Source organism: Calidris pugnax, unplaced genomic scaffold, assembly GCF_001431845.1.
Source record: "Calidris pugnax isolate Ruff unplaced genomic scaffold, ASM143184v1 scaffold17, whole genome shotgun sequence".
NCBI classification, from domain to species: Eukaryota; Metazoa; Chordata; class Aves; order Charadriiformes; family Scolopacidae; genus Calidris; species Calidris pugnax.
The window spans coordinates 12,622,760-12,635,150 of NW_015090794.1; the positions used below are offsets into that span (position 1 = coordinate 12,622,760).

The 12,391-nt window shown below is 44.0% G+C and overlaps 1 protein-coding gene across 1 annotated transcript in view; it reads right to left on the reverse strand.

Moving 5' to 3' along the window:
- The window catches only part of SLX4 (SLX4 structure-specific endonuclease subunit), a 40,669-nt gene that overhangs the window by 20,017 nt on the left and 8,261 nt on the right, over positions 1 to 12,391 (reverse strand). The window contains exons 2-5 of the mRNA XM_014936678.1: positions 10,939 to 11,036; positions 4,631 to 4,719; positions 2,136 to 2,903; positions 779 to 1,033 (exon numbers count right to left, since the gene is read on the reverse strand). Coding sequence (XP_014792164.1) covers positions 779 to 1,033; positions 2,136 to 2,505 — 625 coding nt within the window. The 5' untranslated portion in view covers positions 2,506 to 2,903; positions 4,631 to 4,719; positions 10,939 to 11,036. The remainder of the gene's footprint in view (positions 1 to 778; positions 1,034 to 2,135; positions 2,904 to 4,630; positions 4,720 to 10,938; positions 11,037 to 12,391) is intronic.

Below are 12,391 nucleotides of genomic sequence, written 5' to 3' on the forward strand. Positions count from 1 at the left end.
AACTAGACACGTAAAAATAAATTGCAATCTTTCTCTTGCATCTTCACCTTTGATCTCTCACAAGGGAATGAACAAATTGCACTCTCCAGGCCTGCACTACCTGAGGAGTGGGAGGGAGGTGGCCATTTCTTCACAGCACATCGCACACAGCCAGACAAAGGGCAGGTTTTGGCTAAAGCTTCTGGGGAGAACACTGGATCTTACACACCACATATTAAAATACAGCAGATTTTCATTTCCATACAGAACCAACAGGCCCCAACCAAAGACGAGTAAAGTTGCTGTTAATTTAATTTATCTGCATAGAACACAAGGGCCCTGACTTCTAAAGAACCAAAGACGAGTAAAATCGCTGTTAATTTAATTTATCTGCATAGAACACATTACTTTTGTGGAGTGTCTGGAGATCTACCAAAGGCAGGGCCTACCTAAGAGTTGTATCTACCTAACAGCTGCCTAACGCTGTCCCAAGGGAAGGATGACAACGTTCACTGATCCTCCTGGAATTTCATCCTGGTTCCAAGAAGACAATTATCCCTCCAGAATCGAGCATAAGGTTAATTCAGCCTCGGAGCTGGGAGAAAAGCACGGATGGTCCTTTAACAGTGGAGAAATCAACTTTTCTCAGCGATCTGGAGTGATTTATTCAGTGCTGCACACTGAGCCACTAGACAAGCTGGGAACAAAGCCCAGGAATCCACACTGCTTCTCATGCAACCACTCTCACCAGCCCACAGCGCTCTCCCTGCACGGACAAGAGCTAAGGGGAGAAACGTACCGTTCTCTGGTGGGTTCTGCTCCTGGATCTCGTCAGGGAAATCCACGTCAGCCGCAGACTTTGGCGAGCTGTGACCTGTGCTGTGTTTCAGCTGTTCGGGTGCCACTCTCTTGAACTGCTGCATTCTCTCCACTACCAGCTCTGCTACCCGCACCTTCGACCCCGCAAGCTTTGAGGTGGGTGAAGAGCAGGTCCCTGGCTGTGTAGCAGGGTGGAAGGATAATGTAGTTTGGGAAGAGCCACTCAAAGTATTTACTAGAGGAGGAGAAAACACCAGAGTGTTACCAGTCAGTTTTGAGCACAGGTTTCCCTGTGCAGCCTAAGCCAGACTCTGTCCTGCAATGGAGGAAGAAGTGAACAATGTGATTACACATTAAATGACTTTATACTCAATAACGACAGCATCAGGCCGCTGTGCTACAGTGGTGTTTAGGTATCTCTGTTTTCCTTTTAGAGGAAGGAATATTAAAGAAGGCCTTGCCTGAAGGTCACAAGCAAGGCAGCCCTACAGCCCTGCTCTCCCCAGGATGTCCCCTGGTTCCTGCTCTTCTTCGCTCTGATCTCCAAACTCTACCTGTGACTCGGACTTTCAGGCTCTGAGCTGAAGGGACCATGAGCTCCCAAACAGCAGCAGTAACGAGCAGAGGCAATGCCAGATGGACACCTCAGTGACTGTTCAGCGCGGTGTCCTGTGGATATGGACAGCACACGAGGTGGGACCAAAGATCTCTCCAGCCCAGTATCGTGTCGCTGAGCGCACTCAACAACATACACTTAGGAAAGGGCAATCAGGACAGGGCAGGTACAAAATAGCCCTTCCCTTGGCTGAATTTATTTATCAATTTAAGGACTTCCTTCACTGGTGGCTGTATTCTGGCCACCCTGTTTAATAACCACTGAAGGACTAATCCTTTATGAATTAATCCACCACCTTTCTTAACTTATATTTCTGGCCTTGACAACATCCAGTGACAATATATTCCACAGTACAATGATGCACTGGGTGAAAAAGCACCTCAATGTATTCTAAGATGCTTTTAGATGATTTGAAGGTGTTTTTTTCAGTTCTGATTTTGCAAAAAACGGTGAGTAATGACTCCCTAACACATCACTTTGTGCTGAGGCTTCACCTTACTGAAGGACACCTTCTGCCTGCCTGTAGCACAGTCCATGCTCCTCAGTTAAACCCCTGGATAGGCGTAAGCAGCTCAGTGCAGATGGAAACACAAGATCGAAGTCTGCTTCGACCAGTGCTGCTGTGTGTCCCCTCTGGATGGGCTTCTGAAGAGCTCCACTGAACTACAGAGTGTTCTCAGTCCCAGTCTATTTTCTGTTTGAAAGACTTGGGTTCACTCACCTGTCAGGGTCCTCTGGCTGCACTCAGTGGCCACCGTGCCCAGCTGGCTGGCAGGGAAAGGGCTTCTCTTGCCATCCCCTTGTGCAGTCTCACCACTACTACAGGCCACAGCATCACCATCTTCTTTGTGCACCAATGGTTGTTCCTTTGGACCCAAATCTTGAGACAAGTTTGTTGCCTTTGTTACTGGTAAGGGATGATGGTTTTGGCTCTTAGCAGCAGCTTTGCCTCTTCTTAATTTGCTTTTTGCTCCAGTGGTCTTTGACCTGCTTTGAGCTGTCTTCGCTGCCTCAGCATCCCCAGCTTTTTTCTTTGCTCTACCCAAAAGATTTGCCCACAACTCTTTAAAATCATTGTCCTGTTCATCCATTGGCCTGCAGGTTCCAGTCACACTGTGGCCTAACAACACTGTGAGGAGGGGAGGGCAGGGGAAGGTATCAGGGTCAGTTCAGGTTTGCATCCTCTGTGACCTGCAATTCTCACCAACTCCCTTCCACCACCTCAAAGATCTCCATTCTCCAGACTTCAACGAGGTCAACACTGTGGGCACCTCTCCACTGTTCTGACAGTTCATTCTTCCTCACTTAATTCACAGCCATTTAGCAGAGCACATTCCCTCTCCAAGGAAATCACTTGCTTTCACACATAATGCATCAACAAGCTGGTTCTTCAGAGGTCTCTAGACCATAAGTTAAGCACCTCGGTTTGTAAGAGCATGCACGGGATCTTCGTGAAACGATACAGGGCTTCAGAAAGACACTTAAAGCCCTTCAAAAAAAATAAAAATAAAGGTGATTACATAGGATGGTATATACAGATGCACTGAGGGACAGAGCTGGGGTAGAACTTAGAAGGAGGAGAGAAGTAGTATAAAATAGTAAGATTAGAAAAAGAACGTATTGACCCAAAACGCCATGACAATAATTGTACTACAGACACGCACAAATCACATTAGGAAAGAGGAGGAAAGTGTTCAAAACAGATATCTGATACTGGGGAGGCTTTTGTCCTGGAGCTCAGGGTCCTTTTTTTTATATGCATTCACACTCACATTTATGTAACACAAGACCAGGGAATGCAGCAGGGGAGGGAAAAAAAAAAAGTCCTTCAGATCAAGCAGCTATTCTAGAGTATAAAATTCTGCTTTGCGACACAGCAGCTTTAAAGAGGAGAGCCCGACCTCATTTTGAGAAGTAAATAAAGGCAGTTTCTGGCATTTCAGAAGGGTTTCTGGGACAAGTCTGAGAACAGCTCTATCAAACATGTTCATCTTTTCTCTCCTCTTACCCCCGTGGCTGCTCACACTCAGGATTCGCTCTCCTGCCAATACTGAGCAATTCCTCTGAGTGCCCAATAAACCATGGCACTGACCACGTTGCACAAACTGCGCCCAAACACACAAGGTAAACAGACTAAACAAATGGTATTTTTAAATGAGTTTCTTAATCTTTTCAGCTAGAGAGAACTGCGGTACTAGCTGGGGATTACTTGGAACAGCACTAGGTACAACATCCAGATGGAAATGCCATCAAGCCCCAGGCAACATTAAAACTAGATCTCTATTCTTAGACATTTTGATTGTCTTCTTCTTCCTAGTCCTAAGTTCACTACGGTCCTGGCTATTTTACCAGAGGTTTTATATTGCTCCCAAAACCTCTTTGTTTCAAGCCTAAACTGGAGTGTTTCCCTTGGAATGGCAGCAGCTGTGGTTCAGTTTCTCCAGTAAAGCTCTGGGCACAGAAAGACTCAAAAAGCAGGAAAAACACATGCGAGATTGTTTTCTCAAATGGCTTGGCTGCAGACATGCGAGGCTAAGGAATGCTGGTTACACACTTTCATGGGTCAGCCTTTCCTATAAGCAATTACAGATGTTAATGGATTTATTTATTTTAAACTCAGGCTCCCAAACCAGCAGAGGATTTTGCTGTGAATCTTGGAGTCATTTCCTGTTAGAGAGAAACTGAAGTTTTATGTAGCCAGTTCATAAATTTAATTTTCCTGGACAGAATCTTGGTGTAGTTATCACTGTAAATTGACCATTTTCTTCTAAGTAGGAGAGAGCATGTGGAGAAAAACAGAATCTCACATCCTCCATGGCTTTAAATACATCTCACAGACACATTTGTACTGTCATATTATTTATGGCGAGTTCCTGATATTAAACTTCGAAACAGATCAGCACTTTTGCGTTTGCAATTAATGTTCAGTGCCTCAGGTAGACCAAGTCAGATGCAAAACTAACTAAGAATTTATCTATCTTACTCCTCCCTTTCCAGACTTGTATTTACAGGCTCGTGCTCTGTTCAACATCTCAGTTTTTCTGATGCTGCTGCTATTGGTGTACCCAACAGCCAGTTTTGGCAACGGTTTGTAGAGCTCGAAAAGCAATGGCTTTGAAAATAATTTATTTCAGTATAGTATTCAATTAATTTTAAAAGATTTTAGGACTCAACAAATCACAACTCTAGTCAAATAAAATAAACAGCAGCACTTACCTATCCACTTAGATGCCAAATCTATAGCACAGCTGTGCCCTTCAAGTAAGTGTGGATCAGCAAAATGGTGCAAGAATGAGAGATGGAACCTGGAAAACGGAAGGAAAAAGTTAGATTTAGCATATTTTGTACCGACTGCTCTTTTTGCTCAAGTTCCAAGCTGCAGGGGGAGAGAAACAGCAAGAGCACATGCTCTAATGGTGCTAAATTCTGCCACTTCCATTGACCTGTGTACTTGAAATATATATTGGTGAGTGAGACGCGTTGCTTGGGGGCTGCTGGGCTCAGCAGCACATCCCCAGCAGTGAGCAGCACCACAAGCTGCTGCAGGAAAAGCCCAGAACCCTTCAGAAGGCAGAATAGGTCAGATATACCCAAAAAAGCCCTGAGGAATCCCATCTGACCCCACAGCTAACCCTGCTTGGAGCAGGACATGGGACTAGAGACCTCCTGAGGTCACTTCCAGCCTCAGTTATCTTCTGATCCTACAAATAGCCTGTCCTTGCCTTTTCTATTTGGGATGAATTTTGATTCCTGGTAACTTTCTTGAAACAAGAACCACAAGAGTTAACTTTTATATCCATCAACATTACATCATAACCTTCTAGTCATGTAACACCTTCACCTTTTTGATCCTGCCACTTTTAGGGTCACAGGCATCTACTGAATTGAGTTCCCTGGTTTAACTGAAAAAAATCCAGGAGAAAGGACCCCTTTTTGTCAGTTCTGTTTGCTCCCTTGGTACTTCACTGGCTGTCTTCTGTTGAGGCAAGGAGGACAGAAGCTCCAAATCCACTCTCTTTTGACCACTCAGTACTTTATTAAGTTGTATGTATCACATCCTTCAGCACCTGTGCTCTGAAATAATACTCCTGGTCTTTTCTCTTTTCCTAGGAGAATCTTTCCTGGCCCCTAACCATCTCCATCGGCATTCCCTGAGCCTCCTTCACTCTCCACTGCTTTTTCTGAGATGCGTTGACCCGTACTGCAGAGAGCAGAGACTGTGGATGAAGAAGTTTTACACTGTTCACATTCCTTCCTCATCAAGGCCTCGAAGATCCTAACATCATCTCTGCTTTGTTTTGAAAGCACTCGCTTGTCAAGCAAAGGTTTTACCTGAACAGAGATGCCCAGGGCTCTTTCAGTATCCAGTATCATTAAGGTGTTCCATATTATTTATCTCTTTTTACATCTCCATGCTCTACTTCACACTTCTCCACACTGAAGTTCATGACCTACAGTGTTACCTGCAGCTCAGAGCCTGCTGGAACCACTTCTGATCTCGACTGCGCTGGAAAAAGCTGCGTCACTACCCCGTGGGACCACCAGGCACGTGCCAAGGAGGATTCAGAACACACCCTTGGATGTTCTTTGCTACCTTTCAGCCAGTTTCCTCTTTCAGATCATTTACCATTCACAATAATTCTTTTTCTCTTTCCCCTTTCCAAAGGATTTCTGAGCAAGCTACATTCATCTGTTCTTTGTGTCCTGATTTGTTGACAAACTCAAACAACTCCATTAGAGTACTGAGAGACAGCCTACTGGAGAAACTAGGCTGATATTATTATATTGGTAAGGTGCTATCAAGTTAAAAATATCTAATGACAGACATCTACAAATAACTTGAGGATCATTTCAACCAGTTTAATAGGTACATATAAAAGACTTACTGCCTTGTAATTACTTGACTCAATCATGGAATCCCTCTCAAAAAGAAAACCCAACAGGTAAAACATCTGCTACCCTCCCATATTTCAAAGCACCTTCTCTTTCAACTACTTAAAGCATATTTCTACCAGCAGCTCAACCACTCGACGCTATCTCTTCTGAGCTCTCAAATATACAACATCTAGGCCTGCTCACTTGCCGTTTTAAGCTGTCTGTTTGTCCCAGGAACAATCCTTTTGCCATTTCAGTCTCCAGGAATATGTGAAGCAGGCTAACAGGTGGCCAGTTCCTAACTGGGTGCAGGGAGACACGGTGCAGGAGCATTTTCTCCCTCTTCCTCCACCAACAAGATCAACATAGGAGTGGTCCCAACACTCCTGTAAGGCTGGCCAGAACTGAAGGGAAAGTCAAAGAATGGGATCAAAGTGATTGACACCGCCACAGCCTTCAGAAATGAGTTAATTGCCATGGCCTGTATGAACCTAGGCTGCTAATTACAGAGTGTTGACAGCAGACAGGATGATGAGATGCACACTGTTGTGTTGGCACCAGAAGTCTTATTGTTCCCTCCCCTCCTTTTTAAAACTGCAGACTGAAGATCTGAAGGTTGGTAGCAAAACTTTCAATCAAGCCAGTCCAAATACTGCAAAGGGAAAGAATGTCTGTAGTGTTTGTTCTGGAAACCACACCAGGAGGCGGTCCCATGGGATTCTTCCAGACCAAATCCTGTAAATAAATCTTCCTACAGGTTCCCAATGGAGAAGAACCGACGTGTCAATGGTGTAACTTCTGAAAAAGCATATTATCCTCCAAACTTTTAGAGACCCTCTTTGCTGGAGCCTGTTCTCCCCATGTTCCTGGACCAACACCTTTATCACCGACTCGACTCCACAAAGACACAACATTAAATCTGTACAGTGCAGGGTCTCTGCACTTGTGGAAGTGCAAATATATTAACACTGAGGACAGCTAACCAACACCTTTATCACAAAGCCTCGACATTAAATCTGTACAGTGCAGGATCTCTGCACTTGTGGAAGTGCAAATATATTAACACTGAGGACAGCAGAGCTTATTCTGTCAGGAGAGAACAAATGTTAAGTGCAGAACAGGAATTCCAAGTCAGGTACCAACCTTCTTGTCCTGGTCTCTGCCAGCTTCCCTGTGCCCGAGAAGGATAACAAAACCAGACGTGGAAATAGAGGAAATGACAAATTAACTCAAGTCTATATAAGTAAGGAAACGACAGCTAGGAAAATCATAATAAAATTCTAACGAGCAATCTTAGCAATCTACCTGACACTACCCACTTCTATTACCTGATATCCCGTCAGAGCACCACGCTCACATTTCTTTTAAAGACTACACCTCCCCCTGCTAGGACCTTGTACATATGGCAAAGCATTTCAGAGCCAGTAAAAAAAAAATCTATCAAGCTCCAGACATGCATTTTAAATCACTACTTACATGACAAAATGCCCTTCTGTTTTTCAAACGCTGTAGAAAGTAACCTTACCTTATAAAGCACTTCACCGCAATAGAAATTGTTACTTTATGCCTCCTCTGGAAGGATAAAGGGGAAGTGAACATAAAAATAAAAGCTAACGGTTGCTCAGGTGCAAATGCTCATGGCTTGTATGCAAACCCAGCAGCATTCAAAGCAGAAATATATGCAGTTGGTGTTTGAAAAATGCTTATTGGATTTGACTGAAAACAACAACAAATTATTAATTTAAACAGAAAAATACAACTGAGAATTAAGGACTGGATAAAACCATTTCACTAGAGACCCAAAAAATCAATTAAGATAACACTAAAGTCTAATTTGGTTTTCAGAGAAACAGAAGTAGTGAGAGTAATAATAAAACCAAATATGTAAAATAACATCACGATAAGGGAATTGGATAGCACTGAATACAAACAAGGAATTGTATTAAAACAAGAAGGAGGTAAAATGATATCAGATTAGTTTTCTGATCAGAAAAGTTAAGGACTTTCAAAAGGACCTTTTAGTGTACATCAAAACCAAAAAAGAAAAACCTACCAAAGCCCCTAAATCATCATAAAACAAATTGTATAACTGTTAATACTGAGAATATGCAGAACTAAATACTGTTATAATATCCATCCCATGATGAGGATGAAAGTAGCCCATTCTAACAGTAATCCAAAGCGTACCGAACAACCGCGACTGAAGGTATTTCTGTCAACAGAACCAGATCATTTGCAAGCAGAAGTCACTGTGATTTTTCAAAAAAGGACAATTAGGGAAGTAAACACCCATCTTTCAGGCTGAGATCAACACCAGGCAGTTAAAGAAATGGCTTAGATGGGAATTGATGAATAAAGATGGATAATAAAATTAATAACAACCCACACAGTTTTATGAAACCCAAGATCTCCTGCGTTAAGCTAATACCTTATAATGAGACCTCTGTGTGCTAACAGAAGCGTAATTCTTTTGTAAGCCATTAAAGGAGCATCAAGGGACAAAATGATTAATTAAAATCATACTAAATCAATACAACACATTTATAATTATTAAAATGTCACTAGATAGGTTTCAAAATGCAACTGCAAACAGCAGCCATTGAGCACATAGGCTTCTTGTACCATCCCACAGCAATTACATCTCTGCCTTTGTTGTTTTCTATTATTTAGACTTAGGAAATGAGTTAGCAGAGACATAAACCACCACTGATGAAGCCATCTGATGATGCAGAGAAAGGAACCGTTAGTGTTGATGCCAGACAGAAGCAGAATGGTGCAGACCTCTCGGTAACCTACCACAAAGTCACTGTTTTGGGACAGGGCCATACCTACAAGACAGGTAAATCCATCCTGGGAAGCAACGACTACAGAGGAGTCAGGACAGACAATCAGTAGAACGGCAGGTCCCTATATGAGTCTGTGGCCATATGGATAGATATACTGTAACAGTAAAAAGGTTATAGTTCCTTTATAGTGGTGAAACTGTTACAGTGAACCTACAGCATGATTTATTCCAAAGAGGACGTGCTGCTCACAGACCCTCCAGCACCAGTGGCATCAGCCTTAGGGATGGTGCTGTTTCTACCTGCCTTTTCAGTGCCCGCTACGAAGCCTTGCCCAGCCCATCGTTCTCCAAACCGACCACAACATCACCTTATTCCAGGTGTCCAACCCCATTTCGCTGCAGATAATTTGACCGTGTCACACAACTCCATCATTCTGTAGATGGAGAATGGAGTGATCAACATTATGGACGTTTAAGGCAAGAAAACTGACTGAATAATTAATGGAAAAGTGAATATAAAGAGAAATAAGAACACTTTAATGTTAAATACTCAAGCCATTTCTCTTCAGAAAGACACTGTTATTCTAAAGGGCGTGTTCACTTAAAACAATGTAAGTTCTACTGATACTGTTTTTTCCAAAAAAAAGCCCAGCTCTGATTTGTCACTAAGTTGAAACTTATCATCACAAAAGCCAAATATAAAGTGAAGTTTAACACAGTATCTTGATTTCCCTACATTCTCCAAACCAGAAAGACACTTGCTTTCAAAAGGTGACCAAACTCATCATGGATTTTCACAGGTGAGCTAATCATCTATCTTTTACACTAACATTTCATTAATTTATAACAATGAATATCTTGTTCCCTTCTCAGCTAAAATCACATATGAGAACTACAGTAAAATACACAACACACCACTTTGTGGCTATGTTCCTTTATGATGTTTCCATGCTATCCTATCTGTTCTCCATGCTCCAGCGTCCATCATTAACAGGCTGGGTTTACTGTCCTGGAAACACACTTTAAAATGTCTTCCTATTAAAACATCTTCTCCTTTTATTAACTTAGTTCCTTTGCCCTCTCAATATCCAAATATATTGTTACCTATAGACTTGCTGTGAGTGCTCTGGGAAACTCTAGTATCATACCAAGGACCTCAGGGATGCATAAATGTGTGTCTTCCACAGACTGCTACAGTAACAGCAAGAGGTCAGCTCTCAGGCAACGATGTCAATTCCTCTGTGTTCAGATTTCAGGAAAATTCTTTCTAGAAACTCTGGACAAGTGCCTTGAATTCAACTGAGGATCCCGAAGCATAGTTTGAGTTTCACCAGCATACAATAACATATCAAACATCCTGTTTAAATTGCTATTTTCTACCATTTGACAGTTTCTTCGGAAAAAGTCCATAATGAAAACTGACCTTTTGGGAAAAGCAAACGCTCAAAAGAACTAGAGGTCCATTTTCTTCCAAACGCAAAGCTTATGATAAAAAAAATCTGTTTCCAGTCTGCCTCTAACACACCCATATAGTGTAAAGCAATAAAATGACTCCTGGCTATCCAGACAACTGACTTAATCCAAAAATCAAAGGAGAGAGGAGGGACCAGGAGGTAGATGAAGAACAGGATCTTAAATATGAAAGCCAGCAATGCAAGGGGGTTTTTGTAGCTAGAACAGTGACTGTTCCCAGCCTGTGATTTTTGAGAGTTGATACAGGAGACAACAGACTGAACATCAGTCAATGCTATTGTATTTGGGCTTTACTAGAGTCAAACTACTTAGTACAAATTATGTATGTATTATTCCCCAGCAAATGGGTAATTTTGGCTTCATTTAAAAACAGCATGGTTAAAAGAAGCACCTGTGTATCTGCAGGATCAGAGTGTTGTCAGTAAAACAGCCAGCACCTGCTGGTTCCCTTCAAGGCAGGCCCACACGCTGCTCCTCGTGCCCCTGAGCCTGGAAGAAAAAGATAAAATTCCACGTGGTTTCACAAAGCAGCTGACAAGACTCCTCTGAATTGCTCCCCCCGATAACACTGCTTGAAAGAAGTTTGAGACTTAAACTTTTTAAAGAATATTCCTAGCAGTCAGCACATGCTTAAACTCTGACACCCTCGCAATCAAGCCTGCCACTCAACAGCTTTGCCCTTCTTTGCTTTATCACAGAATCTCCAGGGGCTGGAAGGGACCTCTGGAGATCATCCAGTCCAAACCCCTGCCAGAGCAGGTCCACCCAGAACAGGTTGCACAAACGTGTCCAGGTGGGGTTTGAATGTCTCCAGAGAAGGAGACTCCACCACCTCCCTGGGCAGCCTCTGCCAGGGCTCTGCCACCCTCACAGGAAAGAAGTTCCTCCTCATGTTAGAAAAATCATAGAAAATCATAGAATGGTTAGGGTTGGAAGGGGCCTCAAAGATCATCCAGTTCCAACCCCCCTGCCATGGGCAGGGACACCTCCCAATAGAGCAGGTTGCTCAAGGCCACATCCAGCCTGGCCTTGAACACCTCCAGGGATGGGGCAGCCACAGCTTCCCTGGGCAACCTGTTCCAGTGTCTCACCACCCCCATAGTAAAAAATTTCTTCCTGAGATCTAATCTGAATCTTTTTTCTTCCAATTTAAAACCGTTTCCCCTTGTCCTATCATTACCCTTCCTGGCAAAGAGTCCCTCCCCAGCTCTTCTATAGGCACCTTTCAGATATTGAAAGGCCGCTATAAGGTCTCCCCAGAGCCTCCTCTTCTCCAGGCTGAAGATCTCCATGTTGAGATGGAACTTCCTATGTTCAAGTTTGTGTCCATTACCTCTTGTCCTGTCACTGGGCACCACTGAGAAAAGACCGGCCCCATCCTCCTGACACCCTTCGAGTATCACTGAATTTTTCATTTTGATGCCGTGTTAATGTCGAGGATGGTGCATCACCCCACCCAGCAGCTGCAGCGCAGCAATGACTGACCCCTCAGAACCCTTCCTGGGGTCCCCCCCACCACACCAGGGGGCTCTAAGCCCACACCCTCAGTGGCGTCCCCGGGCTTTCCACTCCCGGCTGCCATGGCAACGGGCACCTGAAGGGCCGAGGCCTGGCCTCACCTCAGCGAGGCCTGTAACCAGACCCTCCTCCCTCTCCCTCAGCCGGATGACGTCACACCCTCACGCAGAATGACGTCGCACACCAGCAAGGGCGGGAGTGGAGGATGACGCCGCCGCCAGCAGGTGGCGCCGCAACCGCGCCCACGGCGCCGGCGTCATGACGTCACCCCACCCGCCCGCCCGCTCCATAGCAAGGACCGGGCCATCCGGTCCCGTCCCGTCCCG